This window comes from Anser cygnoides, chromosome 4 (assembly GCF_040182565.1).
Source record: "Anser cygnoides isolate HZ-2024a breed goose chromosome 4, Taihu_goose_T2T_genome, whole genome shotgun sequence".
In the NCBI taxonomy this organism is placed as follows: Eukaryota; Metazoa; Chordata; class Aves; order Anseriformes; family Anatidae; genus Anser; species Anser cygnoides.
Genome location: NC_089876.1, coordinates 76,133,099 through 76,145,751, shown reverse-complemented (window position 1 = coordinate 76,145,751; position 12,653 = coordinate 76,133,099). Strand labels below are relative to the sequence as shown.

The following is a 12,653-nucleotide window of genomic DNA, read 5'->3' as shown; positions in this document are numbered from 1 at the left end:
TGATGAAAGTTGCCCATATTGAAAAGTATGTCTATATAACTGTTGCATCACAGCAGGAGAGCTGTAAGCAATACGGGGAAAATACTATCCAAAAGAAACTTGTGTTACTGTAATTGCGTACTGCTAAATAAATAATCTAACATTCCTCTCATGCTGTGCTTTTAAAGGGTGAACCAGGTTTCATTGGTCCACAAGGAGAACCTGGGTTGCCAGGGCTGCCAGGAACAAAGGTAAGGGTAGTTGGTCAATGCTCTGGTACAAAGTCCTTAGAGCCAGAGTCAAATTCAACTTAGCATGTATTAGAAGCTGAGATTGTGCTAATGGTGTGAAAATCTTTTATCCAAAAATGAATAAAGTACTTAGAATCCATTTTTGTAAATGGACAGGAAATCTAAAGTTCAGTTTAAAATATGCTATCTACAGTGCCTGGAAATGTGGAAAGTCATAGTTCATGGACCTGTGCTGTGAAATACACATCTTTGTAGTGATGCCCTCAAACAATGCAAAGGCATGTTCTACAACCATTCATAATTTAAGTTCATCAGTTGCCTTTTTTTAATGTTAGCATCCCAGAATTCATTTGTTCAAGAGGCAGAATATGCCTGTATGAAGAAACTATATTTTCATAACCGTTTTTAGGAAAAAAGCTTAAATGTGCATGCAGATATTAGAACTTTGATAGCACAAGCTGGATTGAAAATACTGATACATTAAAAAGGGATATTTTTTAATACTTCTTGCAGGTTTTTTAAACTACTGTGTGGCAAAGTTAGAACATTGTGAGTCCTACAAATAACCTGTGTTAGGTATGATAGTTTGGGAATTCAGAAAAGCGCTGTTCTTTTACATTTGAGATTACTGTGTTTACCCAGTGGAGAGTTCCCCAACTCATTGAAAGTTGTAGATGAGCTCAAAAATGTTTTCTTCTGATGGTTTGGTTTCTTTGACCATGCTGACTTAGTTCTGTGTGAAAACTGCTCATTATTTTCTGATGTATGTGTATCTGTTTCCACAGGGTGACAGAGGAGAGGCAGGCCCACCTGGGAAGGGTGAGCGGGGTGAACCTGGACTTCCTGGACTAAAGGTCAGTCTGATTTTATATTGGAAATGTTTTGTTAGGTTTAAACCTACAAACTCATCTTTTTATACCGAAAAGCAGAATGAAAAATTGGTGAATGAGCTTTTAAATAAAAATAATGTCAAATGCACTAGTCCAGAATACAATGGCAGTTTTGTGTTCACAGCTGTGGAAGTGCAGCTTAAATGGACTCTTATTTGGTCTACAAAGTAATGACACTACCTATGTACATTGTCATGGAGTTGGCCAAGTTATTATCAGCAAAAGTCCCGCCCTTCACGTCCCTAACTTTCAGCATCAAAGTTTGAACTCTTTGACCATTGTAGCTATTAATTGCAGAGAAAATCCATTTTGCATGCTGTTTTCTAATTCTGTAAGAAAGAGATCTTTCTAACTACTTTTTAGGGTTGTCTTACTATTTTCCACTGAGCCAAAACCATCAGTTTTCCTGTCCTAATATATCTTGAACACACTAAGGCAGATTCTGTGCTTCTTGGCCAGCCAATTTATATTCATCTAAACTGCTGGGAAAAGAAATTGTGATAATACTTTATTTTAATGTCTTTATTTCAGGATAATTAAGTACCTTCTCTACGATTCGGATATCATTTTTCAGAAGCTATGGAATGACATAGGTCATTCCTGCAAACCGGTGTTAATGATATCTACTAATGCCAATACTACTTTTCATTTGGAAGGATGGAATCTGTGGCCTTTGCATGCTGGTGTTAAAGAATATTTTACTCTGGGTGCTGTGAAATTTGGTGGCTTTAGAGGCTCGTGATCCTGATCGTATGAAATGGGGTGGTTTTGCTGTTCCATACTAAGTCATTACTAATTTCTTTTTCTCTGCACTCCCATTCCTCTATCATTTTTCTCCTATCCATCTCCCATCTTCCCTCGAACAGGGGAAAACAGGTGAATCTGGATCTAGAGGCCCAAAAGGGTCAAAGGTCAGTAGTAACAAAACTCTCTTACCTGGAGTGATTAACACAATGGTATTTATGATAGTTTATGATGTTTCACAGGAACTTCATTTATCTCTTTAAAAGAAACTGTAGTGGATTCTGCAGTGTTCTTTATAAATAAAACCTTCTGACTTTCAATTTTAGCTAGTAGAATTGAGTCCTCTGTATTTCAAACACTATGATTCTAGTTTTTCCTTTTACTATAACATCTATTTCACTCTGCCCTGCTTTTCCCAATGCCACTTGGTTTCTCTCTGTATAACTCATGTGGGTTAGTTCGCCCACGTGCCAGGAACCAACTTCTGGCTATGTCTGTGGAGACTCAATTGGTTTTTGCAATAATTTTGTGTATCCAAACTTTGGTGGGTTAGGAATGAGCAATATTCCAAGGACTTCAGGCTGAAATAGGCTGGCCAGTAAATGCTACAAAGGCAAGTTTTGTAGGTTACATTACTGTTTTAACTATTTAACCAAAGGTGTTTTTATTACTATTACTATTATTTCTATTTTATGTCTATCTACTTATCCATCCAACCCTTTATCTCTATATACAGTGGATTCACATGTATGTAGAGAGAGAAAATATGTCTCTGTAATATTTCATATGCTATTCAAATTCTGTGCTCACTGCAGAATCTTCTGTGTTATATTGTGAAGGCAAAGCAAAATGAAAATAGATTTGTTCAGGTGGTTCTTGAGTCTACTGTCAGAATAAAGATGATAAGACAATATTGTAGGCTGGTAGGATACTGGTTGCAGTACTTGAAAGGTCCTTGAATAACAGCCCATTCACAATGCTTAAGGATATGATTAAGTAAGTGTCCCACCAAAAAGAAATCTTGGTAAATTGAGGGAGCTGATGAGGGGATTAACACTTCAGAGTGAAAACAGAAGAGTAAATCAGGCTCTCACTGGCCTTCAGTTCCTGGGCACTTCCCAAATGCTCCAGAAATAGATATCTCTTCTAATTTTCATTTTATCGAAAAGGCCTAACTGTCTTGAAAATTTGGACCAGAGAAGTCAACCTAGTAGTTGAGAACTTCGTTTTTGAGCAACACCAATGACACATTTACTAGATATTGCCAAGGCAACAATGAAAGGAAAGGCAGATGGCACAAACTTGCTTATGTCCTGCCACCAGCCTCCTCTCCTTATTCTTTCATTACCCCATGAAAGTTTTGTTTTCTGATTTTGTTTATTACCACTGGTGAATTAATCATTCTTCCCTAACTTCGTACCAGTGGTCTATAGATTTTAACAGGAGCAAGAATGCAGTATTTAGCCAAATTCATTTTGAGTAATATACAAATTTAAGAACCTGCTTATAAAAGTGTCCGTGAAGTGAAATGAATCATAGTCAAAGGATGTTGGGTTATGAATGCAAGCATATTTTAAATTCTCTACATCACTTGAAACATATTACTAACAGCCAGGAGGAAAAAGCTGCATGCAAGATGGTAAAGATCTTACACCTGTCACAGTGAGGGAGTAAAGGGACTCTAATGCTGACAGTAACGTGTTAGTAGGGGAGGCAGGGACTTGGACCGGGGAAGTTCAGAGACTTAGTGGAGTCATGATCAGAGAAAGAAAAGTTAGTGCACTTTGAAACACACCTTTGAAGAAGTTGCTGGGTACTTTCAGACTTCAGATAGTGATTTTATTTCTCTGGCTTTATTTCTTATAGCTTTTGATAATAGTGTGATAAAGATAGAGAAGTTACATTGATTATGTAATTGGCATCTGTCTTCTATTGAGTCTTTGGTATTTCTTATTCCATACCACTACAGCACACAGTAACAACTCACATAGAACCAAGTACATTGTTGTCCAGCTTGTCACTTACACAGATTTTTAAGGAATTTCTATTGTAATTGAGATTCGCATTCTATTAATAATTAGAGGCATTTAAACTTGAAAAGTTTATTTAGGAGAAACATATTTAAAAGGGAATACCTAATATACTGTCAGACATCATATCTGTTCTCAAATATCCCTTTTACATAGGGTGATACAGGTGACAGAGGTGACACAGGATCTCCAGGTCCCAGGGTAAGTCTACTTCTCATTTCAGCTCTTTATGCTCTTAAATTCAGTCTACACCATGAACTGAAATTGTAGCAGCAACTCCAGTTAATCTAGTGAAATTGGCCACTTGACTCTGGTGGAATGTGTGTTGTTAACTGGCCTTTAATATGAGTTACAGTCCCTACTACTGTTTGAAGCAGTGCGCTGTTCACAGTTCATGGGCAGGAAGTTACATGCCAGATGTTCTGACATAGTTCACAGCCAATACAAAACTAGTGTGTCGGAACTGCTTCAGTATTTAAGCGTAGGGTTTCATTTATTTATTCTCCCACTGCAGCACAATTCACTTAGTGACCTGTATGTTTATATTTATTTTTTAATTGTTTTCCTTTAAAAATAATCTTTTGTTTAATGCTAACTGTTGTGGTTTGTAGTAATATGTTGTAAATACAACAAAATTTCAGTGCAGAATAATCAAGCTAAAGCATGCATTGGTAGTTAAGTATCTAGAGTAGTCTTTGGCAGGTGTCTCAAAAAATATTATGGAAAATGTATTACAGGGGCCACCTGGACAGAAGGGTGATCAAGGTGCAACAGAGATAATTGATTATAATGGCAATATTCATGAAGCTCTTCAGGTATGTAAACCTAACAATGCCGGAATGGCTTAGACTGATCTGTCAAAAGCAGTTTGACATCATTGTATTTCTTTTCTGTGTAAGCAATGAGAACAATTTCTTCCCCAAAGATTTGCTGAGTTTATTAATTAGGGATCTCTTTCTGTATTTGGAAACTGGAGTTGCTGTTTGGTGTAAGACAAACTGTTTCCTTGATACAATTTAGCTGAGTGAATTAGTTGCATTTCCTATAGAGTGTATTGACATCATCTAATGAGGATAAAGCTGATTCATTGCTGGATGTGGTGCTTAGTGCTGAATTCATGCAATAAACCACATACATAGGTTCAACAGAAGCATCTGCTTTTCAGTTCAAGTAGTGTAATATTGACATTTCTTCTCTTTTTCCTTCTCTTCTTCCTATAAAATGCAAACAGCAGAATATTTGAGATTTGGAAAGCATGTCACATGGCTCCATTAGCAAGCTGTGGATTCAATCAGCAACTTGAGTATGTTAAATAGACTAAGCACCAGTCTTCCCATTTGTGCATTTCTAGAAAACCTGTTTTGACCGGTGTGCACAAAAGTGTGGAGGATTAAAGTGGGGTTACAAAGAGAGTGAATGAGTGTTTGCATAAAAGCAAAGTATCAAGGTGACATATGTCATTGCAGTCAAGGTGATTTACATTGCAGTATAGTCAGATGCAAATTCTTTGCAGTATAACTCCACCAAAATGAATGGGTTTGCTTATGTGCAATTGAAGACAGAATTTGGCTCATTGTGCATCTGATCATTTTCTCACTAAATCCTCTGAACTCTTTTTCTTGCATTTACTTGGTGGGAGTGAATAGATGTCTAGCCAGTCATTTGGTTTTCAAGACTCTTTTGAAAATAAAAAAATCTCACTGCCTTTAGTAAAATCTAAAAACCTGTATGTTGTTGAGGCTAAACCCACGCTTTCATTGTGAGTGGAGTCTATGGGGAAGTCAACACAGACATGTTCTGAGGCTCTGCATTATACCCATCTCATTTGGTTTACTCTTCAGGGAATTCAAACACACAACTCTCAGTCCTTTAAATCATTCTCCGAGTTAGATCCCTGAAGTAGTTTGAAATTAATGTTGCGTATTATCAGGCAGATTTACCAGAGACGTTAGCCCCCGTATCTCCTGTGTACTGTCTTTATATCTTCACACTGGAATCAATGTTACTCTCAAGTGCTGTGTAAGAGCATCTCAGAAAAGCTGCAGCACATAAAGAAGTCTGAATAAGGGACTAAAGCCTATTGCAGTGGTTGAAACAGATTAGGAGGCCCTTATCCTGTTGTAAATCATTTAAAATGTCATCACCTTCTGATCCAGGGCAACAAATAATTGATATTGATGGCAATGTCTGTGCAAGGATGGTGTAAGTAAGATTATAGAGGATCAGTTGACAATGTACTTGCCAAATCCACCTCAGTCCTTTCAGATGGCAAGCACCCATTCCTAAGTCTCCTGGTGCCAAATTCTTAAGGGCTCCGAGATTTGCAGCTTCTCCCATAGAAGGTAATGAGCACTTACAGTGCTCAGCAGTGAACTGTGACCTTGCACAGAATTTGTCCTGCTGATTTAAGAAGTTCACAAGAGATTGCAAGATCTGAGCTGTCTGCATTTTTTCAGAGTTTAGCAATAAATCATCAAGCAGCCTAAAAGCTTCAGAACAATTTAGTTACTCTGCCGTGTGCCTCCTGCTCAATTTCCTGTGTCAGTGCAGAATAAGACATCTGAGTCCATCAGCACTGAAAATCATGATCTTAAAATTATCTTCATAGTTTGAACAAGACCCCTGCTGAGTGCATGTGGCTTTCACTTGGAGGACCAGTTACAAAACGTGTCTCAATTGAAATTGCTCTTCGGGAGTATTCTTCAGAATTTCCTAAGGCAAAAGGCAGTATCTGCAAGAGTTTAGCCTTTGTAGGAACTACAGGATCAGATACTTTAGATATTAAAATCTGAGTGTGCTGATGAAAATGAGCTTGTCTGTGTGAACATGCTAACATTAATTTGCAATGTTTATTTTAGGTTTTCATATGTACGTAAACTGAATTTTTCACTGTTTTTAAATTTCTTCATATATTTCCATAAATATATTGAAATGCAAAAGATATTTTATTAAGGCTATCTGTTAAGAGTTTTTTTTCTTAGTGTTTAAAAATCTTTTGGAAGACTCTCTGTATGATCTTACTGTTTAGTCATCACTTATTTGATCTCCTGAATTTTACAGAAATCTACAATCTTCATGTATGTAAAATCCTGATTCCCATAGAGTCCAAACAGTCAATACAACACTGAGAGTTAAAAATAACATGGCTTTATTCTTATTTTCTGGAGACATGATGTCTCCTGAGATGCAGCATAGGTTTTGTAGAGATAATAATTGTAATAGGCAGAACAATTTATATACTTGTTCAACTCTGGTAACGGTGTCTCTTGTTAATACATTTTACCAACAGAGGATTGCCACCCTCACTGTCACGGTAATTCCTATTGCATGACTTAATGTGTTGTAGAATGTCTCCTTTATGTCATAGCATGTTCATAATTCTGCCAGTTCAGGACATGTCTTCATTGGATGTTGACCCAGCTCATCATGACGTTAATTTATTTTCTCAGTGTTCCCCTGTCAGACAGTACATTGTTGAAAGCCCTTCAACAATGGACCCAGTTCTGCTCCTGCTGAATTAATGGCAAAACTTCAGTTAATGTGAGAGACCAGGAAAATAAAGAGCACAGTATTTCTGTAGATATACATCTAGGCAGATTAACTGCTTTGGACTTCTTGGTGTATGTTCTCATCTCTGTGTGTCTGCATAGGGGTCCAGCAAAAACAAGAAGCAGGATTTGAGTGCCAAATGATTTTCTTCTATCCACCTTATTTTCAGGGTAGAAATAAAGATCTTTTAGATTGGATTGGGAACAAACTTTATGTGGGAGCTTTCAGACCAGATGCACATTATTTTATGAAAAGTACCCATCTCAGGAAACTGTAAGTCAAGCTAAGTACAAAGCCCAAGTACGGGGAATTCTCTTGTCCCATGTTATTGGAACTCAGAAATTAATATAATTTTTTAAGTACCTGTACCCTGAATCTGCAGAGGATTCCAGTTCCAGTGCTCTTACCCCAGACAGTTTTCTATGGGAGGTTTAGCCATACTAGGCCAGAAGCAACTTCTGAAAATACTGACACCAAGAGATGCTTATGATATTTCAGGTTCAGCCTTCCCTTAAAGCTCCAAACTTGGTATAAGCAAATAATTTCCTTCTTATTGTTTCAAGTTCTTTGTAAAATATCTGTTAGTCCTATTTTCCCATCTGTACAAATACTCTCACTGTGTTGATGGAGGGGATTTTTTTATTTTTTATTTTTATTTCTTAAGAGAAACAACCCCCCTCCCCCCCCCAAAAAAAGCACCACCCACTGTGCACCATCCAGATCACCCTGATATTGTATCCACGGCCTTAGACAGAAATGAAAGAAATGGTTGCAACTTTCTCTATAGCAATTTCCTGAAGCACTGAGAATCCACCAAAACACTTAGCATCTTTTAGCAAAATCCTCTTTGCAATCAGTAGAAGATTTCTCCTCACTTTGGATTGTATTGTATTAGGGCATGAATGTTGTTAAATGTGGCCGAGGTGAATTTTGATCTCCCTGCCACTAAGAGGAGCTTTGCCATTTCATCAGTGGGGGCAGCAGGACTTTATTATAAAATATCAAGTGCACTGTTATTTTAATAGTTTTAAGTAGTACCCCCCCTGTTGAGAGTTGCCATAGATTAACAACTTGTTCATAACAAGTCTTGGTTCCCCTTGTGTGATCTAACCCACGTTGTTAAGGTACCTATATTAACATTCAGCCTGTGTTTACATGCCAAGCCTTTCAGCAATTTATTTAAAAGTTAACAGGCTTACGTGTTTCTTCTTAGGGCCCACCAGGACCACCGGGACCCCAAGGGCTGCAAGGTCCAAAGGTGATCTTCCTTATTTTACCCGCTGTATTTTAAGAGTGGAGGTATTTTCCGTTTCTCTCACTGATGTGTGCACACATGTACCTGGAGCTTTCCTGTATAGTATACTTACCTGTAATTTTTTAGAATATGGCAGGCTTCAAGCTTTGCACCCTGGCAATTTGAAATGTAGCCTTCCAGAGCAGGTGCTTTGATTTGTTGCCACACACAGATGCTCAGCTGAGAATCAGCAAAATTAGTTGGTACTGAAACAGGGCAGAAGCATCTTTCCTCTGGATCTGCACTAAGGCTGATCCTCAGGGCTTCTGCTGCAGTGTACCCTGTGTATTTGCAAAACATAGCCACACAACCAGCCAGTCTCTCCTGTACATCGCTTCTGCCTGGGTGGGAGTGAGGCAGGCAAAATGGTGTGTGCAAGGAGCTGCTTGGCCACACTACAAGCGCATGTAAATGCAGCTTTTATATTACAGGGATGCCCACCCAAATAAACACAATATTTTCTAATCTCTGTAAAAATTAAAACACGCACATGTGGGCAGGAGTCTGGCTGCAAATCCAAGCCTGCTAACCCCACCTGGCTGAGGCTGTGTGTAGTACCAGAACTGTTAGTGAGCAGCCCACACAGAGACAATGAATACCATATGCTGCACTGTTCTATAAAATTTAATAAATTTGCCTACACTTAAAAAAAAAAAAAAAAAAGAAAAACAAGAAAAACAACACCACACAAGTGTTGCAAACAGTGCGACCCTTATATTGGTTTTACATTAGTTGGGATAATTCTCCTATTTCTTAAATTCTGAATTTGTCATTTCTTCTGTCAGTGGCTCTAAGCTCTTCCAATAGCAGATACATGTTTCTTCAACAACAATACTATTCATTTGAATTTTACGCTTTATCCATGGTATCATATAGAAATACATCACATTATACATGTTAATTGTTCTGAGAAATCATAAGAAACCATCCTTTCTTCTACGTGAAAACTGGTAATGGAATACACAGTTAAGCATGCAGGAATGGATTTCTACATTAGGCTGTACACAGCACAAAGCATTTCTGCAGCCTAGAGTGTGCTGTAAAACACAGAGGAGTTGAACTGGGGCATATGCTGTCTTCCTTCATCTGGATGATCATTCCCATTCAAAATTAATGACATAAAGCAGAATTCAAACTTACGGGAGTTTGTTTCCAATATTATAATCTATCCCCATCAATATAAGTTGCTCCCTTGGAGGACGCTATTCAGGGACCAGTGCAAAGGGCAATGTTGTGAATGTGAACTCCTTCCCTGGGTGATTTATATTAGCCAGGGAAAGACCACATTAAGTATCTTCCAGCCCTACATATATCAGGGGCTATGATTCCATATTTATTCCAGTAACTGACAGAGTTCTCAATGTATTGAGTTTTCTTCAGCAGCCTCCTGGGGTTTCTTCTTTTTTCTTTCTTTCTTGCATATTTTTCTGATCTTTATACAACCCAAAGTTTATGTACTGGCCTAATCAGCAGGGCTATTTATTCAATGTCACATACAGGTATTGTATATATGGTGTTCTCTGGTTTTGTTGTTGTTAATTTTGACTATTTATTGATCTCAGACATTATTGATTAATTTAGTTAATTTAGCACTGTTGTTTCCATTAATGTCTGGGACAATCAGGGAATAATATTTCAGTTCCACTTTACCTTTTGCAGGGTGAACCAGGATCCCCAGGAGTTCCAGGAGTTGATGGGGAGCAGGTAAACCACATAGAGTGGTTCATGTGAGCAACCATGGCATGTTTCAGGGGATTATTTCTTTGATCCCAAATTGTGTCTTAGATTACATAATCTTATGATCATTATCATGTTGCTGCACAACCTGTGGTCACCTAATGGTTGTGTTGCTACGTATTAATAACGAAGTCCAACTCACAAAATGATTTATTCTGCTTGTTAGGATCAAAACTAGTATTCTGTCAATGTATCTGTTTTTACAAATAACTTGCTGAATAAATATATTTTAGGGTCCTAAAGGATCAAAAGGTGATATGGGTGAACCCGGAATGCCTGGAGAAAAGGGAGGAATTGGACTTCCTGGCTTGCCAGTGAGTATGAAAATAATAATAATAATAATAATTTTGGCTAAAATACTTGTATTTTGAATCTCCTCCACTATCATGAACTTAAAACAGTGCTGATAAATTGCAGATTAGGAGAGAAGACACAGGGAAGAAAAATTCTGAGATTGTTAAGCATCTATCCTAGGAGGTGGTGTAACATTTTCAGAAATTCTCATTCTATTTATGGTCAAACAAAATACTGCTCTGGAAAGACAGAAATTAGTTGGCATGCTGATCAGATTTGCATCTCTCTTTTAATAGTTGTAATATACACGACAACTAGGGCAAATGTAGATTTGGTAAAGTTCAGGAGAAAGGAAATGTTTTGAACACTTGTCAGGATGAATTTCAGATGAATTGTCAAGAATTTTAAATTGAGGAGAGAGAGAAAATACATAAATATTCATAAGCTGTATTATTCCTCTATGTATATATATACAAATGAAATTTCTCATTAAAAATAAAAACAGTTCCAAAAACATATCCATAGTACAATATATCATGAATTGAGTGCAACTGAAGGACTTCTCAAAAATACCTTGCCGCAACTGATAGCTGCTAACATAAAAGCATACCTTTACATTTGTTAACAGTTATTACTGGAGACATCAAAATTGAAAACAACAACAAGAACAAAAACACAACTATATGTGTGTTGTATTATTATTTCCATAAAATTAAGATTTTATTAAAGAAATTATCATTTCTATATCGGTTACTAATAAGATTAAAACTGTTTATAAATGCTGTTTTTTTAAATGGTTTTGTAGGGAGCCAATGGTATGAAAGGTGAAAAAGGAGATGCTGGTTTGCCTGGTGCCCAAGGCCCTTCAGTAAGTCTCAGTGTATTGTTGCAGTGGACTTAGTAGTCCAGAAATGGTTCTCTAGCCTTTAAATCTGAAGAACGTTTCATATTCAAGGCTGATCTTTCCTGATATTCTTGATGGTTCCTGTGCTTGAAATTTCGCAATATTTTTGTTCGTTATGTAATTAGAGTCCCTGCTCTTTACCAAAAAAAAAGGCCTTCTGGTCATAGAGCTAAATAGGGTTTAAGAAACGCCACAGATTTAGTTCTTTTCAGTTCTATTCCCTCATCATAAACAACAGTCCTGCTCAGTTCAGTGAAAGCCTTCTGGTTCTGTAATCAAAGACAAATGCTTTGCAAGATAAGAAAAAGCGATAAATCTAATAAAAACAAAAACCAAATCTATCCCAACACCTTGTATTCTGCAGACCTAAGAAAGTCCAGTGAGAACTAGACTAGACTGGCTTCAGAGATGTCACAAGGAATGTGACATGCAACCAAAGATAAAAAGTTTCTTGATATCACTGGCCACAGTATCAAATCATTAGAGGGGGAGGTTCTGATCTTGCAGATATCTGTTCCTAATTTTCTGCATTCTTCCTGCATAATTTTCTGTATAAGTTTAATGGATTTAATACACCTGTGAAAATGTGTTGTTATTCTGTGCTTGTCCACTTGTGAGTAACATTATTCACATATGTAAGTTTTCCAAGACCAGGTATCTTCTTGATTTTCAAAGCATTGTAAAGGCATTTAAAACAAACAAACAAACAAACAACAAACAAATTAAAACAATACCCTTGTGATATGAATGAGTAACATTATCAGAGCACAGTAAGTTAACTACCTTGTCTATGGTGACATGCCCTGAGTATTTGGAAACATAGCTCTGAGGAATGAAAGAGGTTACCCTCTGTCATCACAGGACACTGGGAACCCTGTATCTCTTCAGTGTCTGAATTTCCTTCTCTGAAATGAATAATAATCTGTTACAAATTAATTTGCTAACTCATTCCCCTTGTTCTGCTTGATTTCTCTCAAAAGA

The 12,653-nt window shown here is 37.3% G+C and overlaps 1 protein-coding gene across 11 annotated transcripts in view; it reads left to right on the top strand.

Moving 5' to 3' along the window:
* Positions 1 to 12,653, top strand: part of COL25A1 (collagen type XXV alpha 1 chain) — a 302,196-nt gene that overhangs the window by 266,436 nt on the left and 23,107 nt on the right. For 8 of the 11 annotated variants that reach the window (XM_066996430.1, XM_066996427.1, XM_066996421.1 and 5 more), the window contains 10 exons: positions 168 to 230; positions 1,016 to 1,084; positions 1,987 to 2,031; positions 4,051 to 4,095; positions 4,632 to 4,709; positions 7,184 to 7,207; positions 8,657 to 8,701; positions 10,397 to 10,441; positions 10,708 to 10,788; positions 11,574 to 11,636. In XM_066996430.1, the coding sequence (XP_066852531.1) occupies positions 168 to 230; positions 1,016 to 1,084; positions 1,987 to 2,031; positions 4,051 to 4,095; positions 4,632 to 4,709; positions 7,184 to 7,207; positions 8,657 to 8,701; positions 10,397 to 10,441; positions 10,708 to 10,788; positions 11,574 to 11,636 (558 nt within the window). The remainder of the gene's footprint in view (positions 1 to 167; positions 231 to 1,015; positions 1,085 to 1,986; positions 2,032 to 4,050; positions 4,096 to 4,631; positions 4,710 to 7,183; positions 7,208 to 8,656; positions 8,702 to 10,396; positions 10,442 to 10,707; positions 10,789 to 11,573; positions 11,637 to 12,653) is intronic. The other 3 variants (XM_066996426.1, XM_066996422.1, XM_066996428.1) reach the window with 3 other exon arrangements.